General features: G+C 38.5%; 1 protein-coding gene across 1 annotated transcript; it reads right to left on the reverse strand.

Moving 5' to 3' along the window:
- Positions 1-1,082: 1,082 nt before the first annotated feature.
- Positions 1,083-16,652, reverse strand: LOC132157407 (serine/arginine repetitive matrix protein 2-like). Its single transcript, XM_059566755.1, has 10 exons — positions 16,510-16,652; positions 12,137-12,364; positions 10,152-10,289; positions 9,841-9,945; positions 9,229-9,323; positions 7,275-8,004; positions 6,739-7,182; positions 4,035-6,086; positions 3,672-3,762; positions 1,083-1,960 (listed from the first exon to the last, which is right to left on the reverse strand). The coding sequence occupies exons 2-10, from the start codon at positions 12,362-12,364 to the stop codon at positions 1,341-1,343; spliced, it is 4,503 nt and encodes a 1,500-aa protein (XP_059422738.1). The 5' UTR covers positions 16,510-16,652; the 3' UTR covers positions 1,083-1,340.
- Positions 16,653-16,656: the final 4 nt, after the last annotated feature.

The following is a 16,656-nucleotide window of genomic DNA, read 5'->3' on the forward strand; positions in this document are numbered from 1 at the left end:
CTTCACCTAATTTGATGTTCCCAGTTAAAAATGACTGGCCTTCTAAAGACAATCTGAAGATTATGCATTAGATGCATATATCTAATCACCAAAACTTGGATTTCAATCTTTTTGTCAACTTGTTTCAATTAGCGCAGGTTTTGCATTTTCTTTTTGGGACTAATGGGTTGTGAGTGGTTGATCTGAGAAAAGTTGACAAAAAAGATTGAATCCAATATTTGGTCAAATATGGCATGACAAGAAATGTATATGCTATTTGTCATCGACAAGTCTTTTTTGACCAGGAAATGTCCTAGCAAAAAAAAAGAAAGTCTTATATAAGTCAAAGAAAGAAATTGAACAATTTTCCTGCCATTTCTTATGATTAAGCAGTCTAGACTTTGGGAAGTGATAACTATCAGGAAATGGTTTACCAAGATGTGTAGCCAATCACGTTTAAGAAAATCAAGTAACCCATGTTATTGTTATATATTCTGCAAAGTATAAATATGCATGCATTTTTTTAGGAAGCCACTTTGGTTCAATGACTAAGCAGACTCCAAGGCAGTTTCTTCAATGAAGTATAATCTTTCATAGGTATTTACACTCTTTAAGGTGGAACGTATATAGCATTGCCGCTCAACAAGAATGATTGAATTTACAAGCAAATAGTCACAAAACAGAAGAAATGCCGTTGTCTTTTTCACTGCTCTAGAAAATCTGAAATCATTGGCACTACTGAGAGATTTACTAACATACCCAGATTGGATCTCAAGACATTTTTCTGTTTTTTGTGCTGATGTGTGGATCAGATTTAATAACCAAAAAAAATGATTCAATAACACACTGTGGTACACACTCATTACAAGTGGAAGTGGTTTTACCATCGGATTTATATTACGGTAATACCGCGTTATTCTTTGGATTACCACGTAAATACCATTCCATGTGAAAATGGTATTAAAGTACTATGCATTATCTTCTCATTCCAGTAAACTGATGCTTTGTGTTGTAAACACACTTAAAACATGCAAGTAGGGTGTAGAGAACATTCTTTGTATCATACATGAGATCTCAAATAATAAAGAAACATTTATTCCATATTAAATTGGAATATTTTAAATTTTCTTGTTTTTATTTGTTATTAAACTGAATGTATAAAACAGGACAAGTAAAAACTAAAATCTAACATTCTTGCAAAAAACTTTGTTATACATGTGTATAGAAAACAAATCTGCATTCATTCTACATGGGTTGTATTACAATCGATTTTGAAGCAACAAAACAGCAACAAATGATACACAAGAAAGAGATGGCACTGTACAAGTTGCTAAACAAAACAATTGACAATATCTGGGATTTCAAACTGATGCGTCAGATGTCTCAGTCTTATTAGTCTCACTCTCCCATTTCTCCAGAAAAGCCTGCAGGTTTAGATTGAAGGTATCAATACCCTTCCCCGATAGATGAACCCCATCTGGTCTGTAGAGTCCCAAACTTGGCCTTATGTTGCTGTCGCTCAATGCAGAGCCACCAAGTTCTTTCATAATTTCACATATGCTCTCATTAATAGCCATACGGATAATGTCCATTTCTTTGTTGTCTTCTGTAGCCCTCCAGATCTGCCGTGAAAGGATGCTGGACCACACAAGCAGGGATTCAGGGAATATGCTCTTCAGCGAGGTCATGTCTTTCTTTACAGTCTCAATAAAGGCCTCTGGATCAGTCGTGCTTATGTCATTTCCACCCAAGTGGATTATAAGCACATCAGGTTTGGGCCAGTTGTCTTTGAGCTGGAGCAGCAAAGGCACAAGCTGTTGCCACATCATGCCCTGCACGCCCTTCCACCAGATGCGCACTGAGTCTGGGTGCATGCCCAACTGCACGCCATACTCAGGGGAAGTAGCCCTCTTCTCAGCCCAAAACACAAGAGAGTGGCCACATATCCACACATTCTTTATCTCATTGGGGATACTTTTACCTGTAAATATGTTACAATATAGGGTGTGCATTAACCTCGACAGGCTTGGCCAAAAGAAAAAGTGTTTGATGGTCCTTAATCTAACATGATTTCAGGACCTACAAAGTGATGTTTATCACAAAAGTCCTGATCCTAATCCTGACAAGCCTTAGCTAATGAAGAATGAAATTGACTAAAACTAGAACTGATCTTATCTACCATCTGATCTGCATCTGTTATTTTGGGAGAACGCATGTCTACACCGAAAGCGACTGGCATTGAGTTGATTTGAGACTGTCTAAACTAGAAGTGTTGAAGCCGACGCCCCCAACTATACCCTAAATCTGGGCTAAATCCCAATACATTTTTTACAGAAATCAGTTGTTTAAAAACTGATTTAGCATGAGTTCTTTTAGAAAAGCACTCAATTTTACACTATAGTACTTTTGCTATAATTGCGTCTACCTGCATAGAAGCAAACCACAACTATTAATTAACAGTGCGTTCACCATCGTAAAAGTTCCATGAAATTTCACAGGCAAAAAAGTAATTTGTCTTTTATCAATAGTGTAGATGTATGAAGCACAGTTCACACACACAAAAAAAGTAAAAACTAAGCAGCTTTCTGTTGATTTTTCCACCGGGTTGACCTTTTTTGCAAGGCGATAATTTACAAAACCGTAAAATGTGACTGCAACTTAACAGTTAAAATAAAGCAGGATTTACTGTGGAGGTCAAAATTAGAGAACAACCTATCATTTCCTAAATTTCAAGGTCACTGCTTAGTCCTGTTTGGATATCCTGTTAGTTATTCTAACAGGAGGAGAAGGGCAGTTTTAAGCATTATAAAGTGTAAGCAAGCAAGTGTATCCTCAGGCACAATATAAAAACTTAAATGAAGTATTTGAAAAATAGCTGTTATTGGTGTTAATCTGGCACATGGTGCTAATTTCAGTAATTGTTTGACAAAGCCATTTTAATTGGCAGGATTCTTGAGGTGGTCCAGATGAAGGCCAAAGGGATGACCATTTCAGCCACTGCAAGAGAAGCTGGTTATTCCAAATCTGTTATTTCTCAAATATTGCAGGTTTACAATGGCATTAATTGTTCCATATTGCTGCAAATTTTGTGCTATGAAGAATAACAGTATTTCAGAAAATCAAAAACCAAGTATTTATATCTTGTTCTCTAATTTTGATCTCCAATGTATGTCTGAACAACTATCAATAGAGAATACTGTAATGCTGTAGATGCTGTAACGGACACTTTCGTTGTGTAGACAGCACCACTGAACATATTGCAACAGCTCTACTTTTAATGGAACCCAGGTTTGACACATCCAGTGCAGACATGCGTAAGTTTCCAGCTTGCACTCTAATAAATTCAATACAATAGAACATAAAATCACTTTTTAAAAACTATTACCACCGTCTTCAAAAATTAATCTAGATTCTAATTTCAAGGTCTGCTATTCAAAAATAAACCATTAATCCTAAAATGCTGTTTCCTCATCTCATGACAAAGGACCAGGTTTCTTTAAAAAGCTAAAATCATGATCCAATATCGTACCTATTATTATCTGAGAGCTAACTGAATCACTTTTTTGGAAACAAAGATTGTAAAATTTTGGCAATAATCCTGTTTGCAAGGTAAAAGAATAAGCTAACTAAACAGGCAATTGCACCTGAAGCCAATAAATACCTGAACCTAAAGACTCTGGAAATAATAATACCTGGAGCTGAATTCCGATTTTGTCCACGTGAACGCTGGGCTTCCATTTGCTGCTCTTTCTTCAGCTTCATTCTCTGGTTAAACTGTTCAAGCTGCCCAGAGCACAATTATATAAGAACAAAACTCTGACAAGATTTGTGCTAAAACAATCAGTAGATTTATCACAGGTTTTGAACATTACAGATGCACTCATAAGATGAAGATAATAAGCTCACAGCAACATTGTCACTGGACAGTTTTTGATATTTGACAAATCACAGAATTACAAAGTATGACATGAGTGTGAAATTAAGTATAACATCGATATTAAGAATCACGGAACAAAAAATTCCACATGTGAGAAGTTTGAAGAAAGATGTCATACCCGTTTCTTCTGCTTAGCCTTGATGTCATCTTCTGTAATGGTAGCAACCTGTACATTCTTGGCTTCCTCTGAAGTTTGTTTTGCTTCACTGTCCTCTTTAGGTTCTATGGTAACAAGTGCGCTGACAGGCTCTGTTTTAAGTGTTGGAACTGTTTGGACTGTTTCTATTGTTTTGAGGCACCTAACAGGCTTTGTTTTAACAGATTCAGTGGGGATTTGACTAGGCGCTTGGGTAGAGTAAGCAGAGGCCATTGAGGAGAAGTGGAGAGGGTTGGAGATAGGTGGAGGACCATAGGGATGAGGCATGGGGAATGGAGGAGGTGCATAATATGGAGTGGCCATTTGTGCTGTGTATGAACTATAAGCAGACATCATATGGGGCGCCATTGGTTGGTGACCCATAGCATAAGGGGATGGAGGTACAGTGCCATAAGGGTACAGACCAGGGGCCACAGAACCCCAAACATGTTGATTACTACTTTGATATTGTGAATATTGTGGAGTTGCAAAGGTGGAAACGGTGGAATTTTGGGCATTCTGGGAAGTGTCAGGCTGAACTGTGGTTACAATGGTCATTGGTTGGTACGAAGCTTCAGAAACTGCGGTCGGCTCGGGTTCGTTAGGATCTTGTTTATCAGTTGCTGGTTTCAAATTCACTACAGTTCTCTTAATGCTAGTTAGGTCTACATCTTCCACTTTGTGCTGGTCTTTGTATTTTACAGAGTCCTTATAACTCATGTAAACCTTACGATTTGAGGACTGAGCTGGAGAAACAGATCGGAAGCCTTCAGAGTCTGAGGAATCTGCTCTACTACTACTGCACCTTTGCCCAGTTTGACTCAATGATCGCTCCCTTTTTTGTTCAAAGGAGTGAGTAGGTGCACTATGAGGTTTTTTTGTCTTACCATACAACCGCTCTTGCGTCCTGTCCGCTAATTTGCTAACCTCTGCTGTATCTAGATGAAGTCCTATTGTTTGAAGAAGATTCTGAATTTTTTCAAAGTTCTCTGACTTACTGTTTTTATCTTCACTGCTTTCTTCAGACTCCTGACGAGCTAAGCTTTTGTCAAACTTACTATCAGCCATCTCTTTGTCCACTACATAAGAATGCTGAACATTTGGATTGACTTCCTGGTACTCAACAGACTGACTACGCTCCCTATATACACTGCATTCATCTGTATAATTTTTGTGTTCTGTTGCAAACAAATCAGTGTCCTGTTCATACTGATTCCACTGCTCAGAGAACTGATTTGGATCTTCTTTATGGGCACTCCAGCTTTCTGACACCATCAGATGCCCATATGGACTCTTCTTCTCAGCTTTTGCAGTAGGGTCCACACCGTACTTCATTCCAACAAGCCGAGAAAAGCCACTACCATCCTGAACAGCTCTTTCATGAGGCAAGAGGTCATCTTTGCTGGGGTCATTCAAACGGGTCTCAGTCTTCATTCGTTCTTGGCCAGATTGTTTACCTATTAGGGAAGGCTGGTCATGGTCGTCCTCTTCTTTAAAAGGATCATATACATCATCCATGAAGGGTATGTTTCTATCTAACTGAGGCTGAGTGGGTTTCTGGGTGTTTATTAAAGCCAGATCCTTTCTAGCCTCTTGAAACAATGAGTTAACAACACTGGTGTCAGCTTTGTTGAGAGCACTAAGGAAGCGCTCCATTTGAGTTGTAAGATTGCGCCTCTGACCTGATGGTGAAGTCTGACTTGTCGAAGGGTTACTGCTAGGAGGATGGTCATGAGCGTTGCTACCTTTAGACAGACTAGAAGATTTCTGGTCATGCAAAGACCTTGAACTGGATGCCTGAGTAAGTGACTGTGGGATAACTGGCTTGTTAAAAGGGGGTGTTTCAGACCTTTGTGAGGCTGCTGAAGAAGCATTCATGATCCGGCTGAATAATCCCAACATATCTGGATGAATGGGTTGTGGATTTGAAGACCTGTTAGATTGCAAATTTGCTGTCTTCTGAGAAGTCGGTTTTGTAAAAGAAGACTCATCCTGACTTGGCTGACCATATTCATCAATTGAGATTTTGTCACTCTGCAAAGCAAAAATACAAATAATTTTTTTTACAAACTACTGTAGCAACAGGAAGTTTTTCTTAAAACATTTTGCACACACTGGCTTCCAATAGCACTTTTCCACCATTGATCTGAAAGGTTACGGTTCATGAATTAGGTCTGTATCAGTCCAGGCACTATGACATGGATTCAGTTTCCATCATGGTGTAACTTGACCAAAGTTTCCAAAGCATTTACATCAACACTGTTCTCCTGTAAAGAGTTCGATACACTAACCACACAAGTGTGGTCAATGTACCATATTGAACAGTGTTGGAAATGCTGCTGATACCATATTCACCATGCACAGAACTGTTCAGTCAGATGGTGGAAAAAGTGTTTTTTTTTGTTTTGTTTTTTTTATGTAATAGTATTTTTATAGTCTTGCTGGGACTTTCAGCTAAAACCAGCTTCAGGTGGTAGCTGGTTGGATATGGTTTTGAGATGGTCCAAATTATGCATTTTTTGATCAGTCCTAAGGATTATAGATAGCTGGTAGGGATCATAATCGAACCAACTATTAGCAACAACTCAGCTAACATATGTTTGAAAAACCAGCTTTACCACCTTAAGATGTTTTTTTTCCACCAAGGAGAGCTTAATCCATATAATATATTTTACAATGAACAAACCTGAGATGCTACGATCTCGGAGCGTTTCTTCAAAATGGACTTTTTCGGTTGAATATCAGGTTTTATTTCAGAGCTCCATAAGTTCCCTTTAGACATTACAAATCGGTCCTCTCTGTGTGAGTCAAACTCGTGTTCTTCCATTTCAGGCATTTCCTGTACAACTTTGACCTTCTGTTCCAAGGCAATTATCGCTCTTTTTCGGGCTATTGACTCACTGAGATCTTCTAACTGCTTCTTTTTTCTCACCAATTCTGAATCCTGAATCTGAGTTAGAGAGGTCTTTTCAGACCCTGCAGTGGTCAAAGCCCTCTCAGCAATGCTTTCAAATGTTGAGTAGCCAGGTGTATGTGAGCCAAAAGCACAAGTCTGTTGGTGGTATCCTATTTGCATCTCTTGACTTTCGTTCTCTACAAAAGGAGCTGCAGTTTCCTTGCTTGCGGACGCCTTAGAGAAGATAAGACACAATGAGATAGGCAAGAGAAAATAAAATATAATAAAATATGAAACAAAACGTAGGAGCCCATGTTGAAACAAACCTGAGATTGAGAATCAGTGTGAGGTTCAGACTGTTTCTTCAAGATGGACTTCACTGGTTTTAGGTCAGGCATCCAAATGTTTTCGTGATGCATATGCTCATAATCAAATGTTGTAACTCCACTTTTTCCATCCTCAGGTTCAATTTTCTTTGCATTGTGCTCCATAGCAACAATAGCTTTCTTACGTGCAATCAGCTCGTTGAGTTCCATTAGCTCTCTCTTTTTTCTCAATAATTCTTCCTCTACATTGTCAGGGCTTTTAGCTTTCTTTTTGTCACTTGGATCTTTAATGCTACTTTGTTTCGAATAGCGATCATATTTGTCGGCAGGGCTACGGCTTCTCTTCCTAGCACTCTGACTGCTCCTTTCTCTGCTTCTGCTGCGACTCCGTCGGGATCTCTCTCCGCGCTCTTTGCTCCGACTGCGGCTGCGTTTGTATCTGTATCGGCTGTCCCTCCTCTCACGGCTGGAGCTTCTGTGCCTTCTGTAGTAGCTTTTACTTCTGTCTCTGCTCCGGCTTCTGCTGCGACTATATCTGCGTCGACCACTTTCTCTGCTTCTGCTCCTGCTCCGACGTCGACTATTTTCCCTGCTTCTGCTCCTGCTCCGACGTCGACTATTTTCCCTGCTTCTGCTCCGTACTCTTTCTTGTTTAATGTCACTTTCCTTCTTCAGATCTTTAGCAGCTGACATATATTGTGAAGTCTTGTTTTTTCCCTTGTTTGGCTTGCTAAATATCAAGATATTGTCAACATAAAAAGCTTCATAAAAGTATATTACATGTTGTAACATGTTTAACATTTAAGACAACATAATTTTTTCTCAGTTAAAAAAAAAAGATCTGATCTAAAGTAATATACATTGTTTATGGATAACTTGTACAAGAAGTTTTAATTACAACAAAAATACATAACTATAACAAGTGTGAATTTTTACAATGACAAGCATTTTAAATGTTTGTAACAACATTCTTAATGGCAATGACTCAAGATGTATTTTTGAGGTAACACGGTATCTATATATTAAATTATAACTATTATCATTATAAGATGATATTTACATTGTTACTTTATCACATTGCAGGAGCCTGACAACATCAGATTTTAGACATTTTTTTAAATAATTTAACTCTTTGTTACTGTCAGCAATACTGTATTTTGTATTCATGAAACCAAATTACTTAAAGGTGCTGTATGTAATTTTTTAACTGTACTAAAGCACACAACTGCCATAATGTGTTTGCAAATATTTAGGAAAGACGCTAAGTTCACATACTTGTTTCTTCAAATAACACTACAGCCAGTCATTATACTTTGAAATGTGCTTTCAGTGTCTGAATATCTGTTTTTGTTTTGGTCTGTGATTCCACTCCCTGCCAATTCACCCAATAGTATTTCGAAACCTAGGGTTGCCATTTGGTGGGGAACACCATGGAAGTCAGCCAACAAACTGGGTCAGAGATCACAGATTCTACCTGACCTAAATAGCCCCAAAATCTAACTAAAAATCTTTATGACCAGAGGAATATGAAAAAGCAATTAAGTCAACTTTCAACTTGCAGTGTAAGGCTCATTGCCTAACACTGTTGGCTGAGCTTGTTCCATGTTGCACTTGGCAACCCACGTGAGCATCGAGTTTTAAATTTAGACTGCAATACCTATTTCAACCACTAATTATTCATGCCTAAAAATGCATACCGCACCTTTAAGTTTTACTTCCTTTTTTTTTTAAGAACTCTCAAAGGTAAATAAAAGTAACAGCTGTACTCCATGTAAATAGTATTGGAGCACATTTTCGCATTGTGACAAAACATCTTACTTCAACCTATGACAAAAAGAAGACTTCGTGTTTTACTCTCAGAATTACGGTCAACGTAATGATGCTCCAAAAGAGTTTTGAAGAACATCAGCACATTTTACTAACAGACTGACCTAATTACCCATGATTTACTTACTCTACATCCACTGATTCACTGACTTTGTCCTCTGTTTGGACCCCCTCCTTGATTTGGTCTTTCGGATCCTTCAGCAATTTGATAGTCATTTTCTTCTGCAGGCAGCCAAGCAAATGTGGCAGAATTCATATTTAGGGATCAACCAACCCATGCAAAATGACTAAATTGTTTTTTTTTTTCCCTGAATAAACTAGGGGTTGCACTGACTAGTTGATTAGTTCTAGTTATTACTAGTCATTCTACAATGCAGGCATTGATCTTTGCCAACTATTAGTAGATCACATTATTTTAATTCAACTTATTCCATACACTGAATAAGCCCAATTGCGTCCCAGTGTTGCTGCATATCATTCATTACCCGTCACGGATAAATATATTCATAATTAAGAAAAAGGTAAAAAATAATAATAATCTAAGCTTTAATAAAATCACATTACAGTCGCCCCTAAATAAACTAAGCAAGTGGGACATGTTTGACTAATGATTCCACAGTGTATTGTGATTCAGTAGGTATTGACCCACCAACAAATATTTGGACAACTAGCAAAAACAAGTATCTGTGCAAGCCCTAGCATACAAGTTTTACAATGAAATAAAAGTAATGTACTGCACCTTCTCTTTTGCTCCAAATGCCTCTAACTTTGGTGCAGATGTGAAGACGCTTTCATTTAGCCTTCTTATTCTAACAGCCTGTTTTCCCCCTTCAGCTGCTTGACTCTTCAAATAGTATAACAATTACGTCAACAGAGCTGGCCTGACACACCAGCATCCAAAATGTACACTCTACTTTTCCAGCAAAAGCCAGAAACTATTATAACAAAATACAGGCCAGGAGAAATCTAGCAGTTACAAAAGGTTCAGGAACAAAATTTGTTACTGTAGTAACACTGAAATGATAATGATGTTTGCGGCTGAAAACTTACCGGTACTAATGTAAACTCCACCTTCTCAGACAAAGTGAGTTTGGTGTCCTCCATAACCTCACCTATGTCAAAAAATAGCTGTGGCTCCTGTTGTGTCTTGATGAACCCAAAATTATCATCCATCTTGACTACAAGCCCCTAATAGATGGAAGTACGCCATATGCAAAAGTTAATTGTAAAGTTATTAATTGACTTAAGGAACATATTTCTGCCCAATCCAGTTCCTGGAGGCCAACCTCTCTGGAAATTTCTGCTCCAAACCTGATGAAACATCTGAACCAGCTAATTGAGATCATAAGAAGAACCTGATAATTACAGACAGGTGTTTTTGATCAGGGTTGGATCTGAACTCTGCAGGTAAGTAGATCTCCAGGAAAGATTAGCTGTAATAAAACACAGCACCTCACTGGTTCTGATTCTTCTGCAAATGCAAAAAAGCAGGGACATACCAAAACTTCAACCACAGAAAAAATGCAATAAACCTGTCATTTTTGGAAAAAGAAAACAGGCCAAATTCTTTGCCAAAACTATGAAAAGTGATTGCATTTTAATATAAGAAACTGAATAAAAATGCACAAATTATCTAGATTATACTTGAAATAGTGTAAATGGCGAGAAAGAAATTATTGGGAAAGAAACCTGACCACAAAAGTCTCATGCATGAGATGTTTGTTTGTTTAATGCCATGCCAGCTTCTGTGGCTACTTTCACGCCAAGAAAATGTATGGCTCAATTATACATTATTAAACCGTATGTGGCTTAAAGGTCCTTGCACACTGAGTCCGAAACTCTCATCTGAAATTTTTGCATGTTAAAAAATAAATACAACCTCACCTTGTGTCAATCACATTTACACACTCCCTCCAAAACATTAGTTTTCACATCCGTAGCAAGCATTTTACAATTCAAAGACACCATGATGTTCTGTGCATGAAGAATTTTGGTGAATATTAAAATTTCAGAACTGTTAAAAATTTCTTCAAAAGAGTTAACTAAAAAAAATTCTCACAGAGTTAAAACCAGCACAATTCAATAAAACAAGCTTCACAGATAAAGGGTTTTAGCAGAGAGAACTCATGCATGAAATATTAAAGCAAGCATAGATGACTGCGTTCAGAGGGGTGTAACCCTGGCCAAATCTGCCTATGGACCTCAATTAGTAATTATTTCCATAATCGTCACCATTAGCTACATCACTCTATTGCTGCATTCCGTTTGTACTCAGAAGCTGGAAATTCCAAGTTCCCAGAAGGAACATTTAGCTGGAACGCCCTCCCAAGTCAGAGTTCTGTCTCGGAATCTTGGAGTAATCACAACAATCAAATATGGCTGCTCAGTGCATCAACAGAAGAGAATCAGTACTAATATATTGTTCATTGGCACTTAAGTTTGTCTGTGTCTCAAACTCAGTTGTGCACTCAGTACTATCCAACCTCTATTTGGGAACATGATTCTGTGACGCTATCTATGAGAAATACCACTTTTTATTTTTTTTTAATCAACTTGTATTGTTAAAAATGGATGCATCCGTCTTTGTTTTTCCTGGTTTCTCTACTGGAACTGAAACATCATTCCCAATCCCAGCATCCGACGCCGAGATAAACCCCAACATCTGACTTCCGAGATATAAAGAATTCAGCATATGGCTGCTGTCACATCATCCAGGTAGATGCAGTGCAATCATATTATTCTTCATTTTGGTGCATCCCCTACAAGCTTAGTTATTTGCGATTAATCCCACTACTTTCCATTTAACTAATCTCTTACTATTTCCTATGTAATCTGTCTGAGGGAGAACATCAGTGCTGAAGATTTACTGCACAATGGTCTGTGAGGTCATTACATTCGTGTCCTACAGAACCACACTGATGCCAATTTAAGACCAAGATATGGTGCAGCTGCTGATCCACTACCACTACTGCTATTTCTAAACAACTACCTACATGCCAAATCACTATAGATGACCACAACTGAAAAACACTTACTATCTTGCGCTGCTCTTCAGAATCTGTCTGGAAAGTTTCTGGCAGGATCTCTACGTTGACGGCACACTCCTCCTTAGTTACACTGTTGGTGGAAATGTTGAACTGGACCTTGTCACCAACCATCATGGTGGCTTTTGTGATCACGTCATCGGACTTAAAAGATAAGCGCTTCTCTGTGCCCTCCACTGTGGTGACCAGGAGACCCAAAGTGGGCTCTTGGTTGTCCATCTGCTCAACAACAAAAAAAAACATAAATAATTGAAACATGACTTTGCTTTGAAAAATAGTGTCATTATCAAGGAATAAAAATGACATTGAAACCTCCCACACTGATTCTATAAATATTTACAAAACCTTCCATGCATGCTTTCAATTCAGCATACTAATGAGAAACTATTTGTGTTCAAGTTGCAGGAGGGTGAAGACCACCGGCGGCGTCAGGGGGGGTCTTGGGGGGTCTCAAGACCCTGCAAAAAAACCCTGTGACCCCCCACCCTCTTCCTGATTAAAACAATATATATCCGGGATAATGATAAAAAAATGTTTCTCTTCAAACTACGCAGAACAATAATAAATAATTATTATTTTGACATTTATTCGTACACTGAACCTAGAACCGTTTCTGTCGGACGCGTCCGATTCGAGAACCGAGGAGCTGATGTTACTGTGCATGTGTGATTCAGCGTGAAGCAGACTGACACACAGAGCGTCTGAACCGAACTGATTCTTTTGGTGACTGATTCTGAACTGATTCTGTGCCAATGTTTTGAGCCCAGGTAAACCAAAGGCTTGAATGAAGGGCAGTCATCACCAATGACATTACATCGAACGCAAAAGAACCGGTGAACCGTTTTTTTTTTTGCAACTGGTTTATTTGATCGAATTGTCCGAAAGAACCGGTTCACTTGAGCACCTGCTCCTTTGCCCCTTAAGTGCCCTTTTGTCAAAGCAAAATTTCCTCAAATTTTTTTTGTAATAACATTCCCTTTTGTGAATGCCTGCCCACGCCCAATCATAATATTAGTACAATGTATTAATAATAAATTAGCCGTAAAAAAAATGACCAACATGATGACCTTTCACCTGACGACGACGACCTCATTCGACCGGGACAATTCCTCACGCCGCACGCGCATTTTTTAATTGCTAGAGGATATTTTCAACACCGCGGCAGCTGGTAAGTGGTGATTCATTCTCAGCTAAGTGATTTTGATGTTTATTTGCTTATTATTATTTTACAAGAACGATGTGATGTGAGAATATGCAGATATGTTGTTTATTTTGCTGTGTGTAGAAGTAACACTAGCGTGCTGTTTGAGGGAGAAAAGTTTAACAGACATCGAGGGGTCTGGTCTTTTTTATGTTATTTGACTAAATTTTTATTATATTACAGTACTAATTTATTTTTTAACACGTAAAGTGCCTTAAAAATAATTATCACAACACTGGTAAGGCTTATTCAGATTTTCCCATTCTCTGAATTATCATTATAAAAATAAAAACAATTCAGAAATGAATTAAAATATAATTATATTTTAAATGTGACGCAAATATTTTTTTCTACACTAGCAAAAGTGTTTACAACAGCAAGACCACTTTAGCCTGTAAACTCAATAAAATCTCTCTGGAAATAAATGTAAAAATATCAATGTCAATAAAAAAATGCATAATATACCTGACATCAAAGTGCAGTGTGAAGGATATGAATAACAAATGTAGCCTGTCATTTGTTTACATTGCAAAGGTGTTCAATTTTAGACAACTACAACAGTAATAATAATATTAATCACTATATTCCAGTGTATCAGTTTTTTAATGTTTTGTATCAATATTTAAGTTGGACTTATTGATTAGGTGCAAGAGTAGTAGTGATGGTTAAAATAATAGATTAATGCTGAAATAGTAAATTGTGCCTTGTTCCTAGATGGACAGAGAATGGAAAGTAATAGATCAAATGAGGAGATGGAGACAGAGGAAGAAAAAGAGGGAAATGTAGAGGCACAAGTGACAGAAAGAGAGGAGGGAACTACAAGCCAGGAGACAGAGGCTGGTGAGAAAGAGGAAAATGTAGAGGCACAAGTGTTTTCTATAGTTTTTACTATAACCGCTGTTCTTAATTATTCTGTCGAACAGAGAAGAAAAAGCCATCAGGTTGGGACAATTTAAGACATTTCAGTTTCTAATCCCAGAGCGATTATTATTTTAAACTTAAAATTGTCTTCTCTCCAGTCGTGGCCAAAAATTGAGAATTACATAAATATTAGTTTTCAAAAAGTTTGCTTCTAAACTGCTTTTAGATCTTTGTTTCAGTTGTTTCTGTGATGTACTGAAATATAATTACAAGCACTTCATACGTTTCAAAGGCTTTTATCGACAAATACATGACATTTATCCAAAGAGTCCTTATTTGCAGTGTTGGCCCTTCTTTTTCAGGACCTCTGCAATTCGACTGGGCATGCTCTCAATCAACTTCTGGGCCAAATCCTGACTAATAGCAACGCATTCTTTCATAATCACTTCTTGGAGTTTGTCAGAATTAGTGGGTTTTTGTTTGTCCACCCGCCTCTTGAGGATTGACCACAAGTTCTCAATGGGATTCAGATCTGGGGAGTTTCCAGGCCATGGACCCAAAATTTCAACATTCTGGTCCCCGAGCCACTTAGTTATCACTTTTGCCTTATGGCACGGTGCTGCATTGTTCTTCACCAAACTGTTGTTGGATTGTTGGAAGAAGTTGCTGTTGGAGGGTATTTTGGTACCATACTTTATTCATGGCTGTGTTTTTGGGCAGAATTGTGAGTGAGCCCACTCCCTTGGATGAGAAGCAACCCCACACATGAATGGTGTCAGGATGCTTTACTGTTGGCATGACACAGGACTGATGGTAGCGCTCACCTTTTCTTCTCCGGACAAGCCTTTTTCCAGATGCCCCAAACAATCAGAAAGGGGCTTCATCGGAGAATATGACTCTGCCCCAGTCCTCAGCAGTCCATTCACTATACTTTCTGCAGAAGATCAATCTGTCCCTGATGTTTTTTTTTGGAGAGAAGTGGCTTCTTTGCTGCCCTTCTTGACACCAGGCCATCTTCCAAAAGTCTTCGCCTCACTGTGCGTGCAGATGCGCTCACACCTGCCTGCTGCCATTCCTGAGCAAGCTCTGCACTGGTGGCACTCCGATCCCGCAGCTGAATCCTCTTTAGGAGACGATCCTGGCGCTTGCTGGACTTTCTTGGACGCCCTGAAGCCTTCTTTACAAGAATTGAACCTCTTTCCTTGAAGTTCTTGATGATCCTATAAATTGTTGATTTAGGTGCAATCTTAGTAGCCACAATATCCTTGCCTGTGAAGCCATTTTTATGCAACGCAATGATGGCTGCACGCGTTTCTTTGCAGGTCAGCATGGTTAACAATGGAAGAACAATGATTGCAAGCATCACCCTCCTTTTAACATGTCAAGTCTGCCATTCTAACCCAATCAGCCTGACATAATGATCTCCAGCCTTGTGCTCGTCAACATTCTCACCTGAGTTAACAAGACGATTACTGAAATGATCTCAGCAGGTCCTTTAATGACAGCAATGAAATCCAGTGGAAAGGTTTTTTTGGGATTAAGTTAATTTTCATGGCAAAGAAGGACTATGCAATTCATCTGATCACTCTTCATAACATTCTGGAGTATATGCAAATTGCTATTATAAAAACTTAAGCAGCAACTTTTCCAATTTCCAATATTTATGTAATTCTCAAAACTTTTGGCCACGACTGTATTGTTTCTTTTTCAAAACTGCATCAAAGCATTTGCTGCTGTATCAATACATAATCATCCATATCTATACGCGAATCAGCAAGGAATGCATCACAATATATTGCTGTATTGATATTTGGAACAGCGCCATTTAAAGCCTTTTTCCATGTGCCCCTTTTATACTTTGAGCACCTGCCCCTCCAAAGGTCTCTGCATGGCCCTGTTCAGGGGGAGTGTAAGCCACGTTAAAAAAAAGTTAACCGCTTAAGTCATTTGTGGATTAATGCTTATTGGAGACGCGAACCATTTCAAACAATTCAGTTCGATTTGGTGAACTGGTTCAAGAAGATCCGGTTACTTTGAATGATTGGTTTGCGAACTGGATATCACTACTCTTCAGTGTTTTGAAATCTCACACAACAGACACTGAAGAGAAGACAATGCTGAATAAAGTCATAGTTTTTGCTATTTTTGGACCAAAATGTATTTTCGATGCAGTAATGTGCAGTTATTAGCCGTGTCCACTCTATTTTTTGTTGGTTTTCATTAGACCCCCCTTGAAATGACCAGGACCCCCCATTGCCCCCCCAATCAAAATTGTCTGGAGCCGCCACTGATGAAGACCTACCACTTTTTCTTGACTTTGGCTTTTCTTTGGGGCTATTTTGGTAATGGTTCCCTCGTATTTCTCACTGCTTATGTCCAAATCTTGAGAACCAGCTTCCTTAGTAATGGGTTTCCACTGCAGATAAAGACATTATGGCACGTTTAGAAG

Source organism: Carassius carassius, chromosome 14, assembly GCF_963082965.1.
Source record: "Carassius carassius chromosome 14, fCarCar2.1, whole genome shotgun sequence".
In the NCBI taxonomy this organism is placed as follows: Eukaryota; Metazoa; Chordata; class Actinopteri; order Cypriniformes; family Cyprinidae; genus Carassius; species Carassius carassius.

Bases quoted from the DNA above. Each gene is read 5' to 3' on its own strand.
- LOC132157407 (XM_059566755.1), bottom strand. From the start codon at position 12,364: ATGGACAACCAAGAGCCCACTTTGGGTCTCCTGGTCACCACAGTGGAG. The intron at 3,763-4,034 runs GTATGACATCTT...TGCTCTGGGCAG, and splicing joins AGGCTAAGCAGAAGAAACGG to CTTGAACAGTTTAACCAGAG. The intron at 1,961-3,671 runs GTATTATTATTT...ACATATTTACAG, and splicing joins AAATCGGAATTCAGCTCCAG to GTAAAAGTATCCCCAATGAG.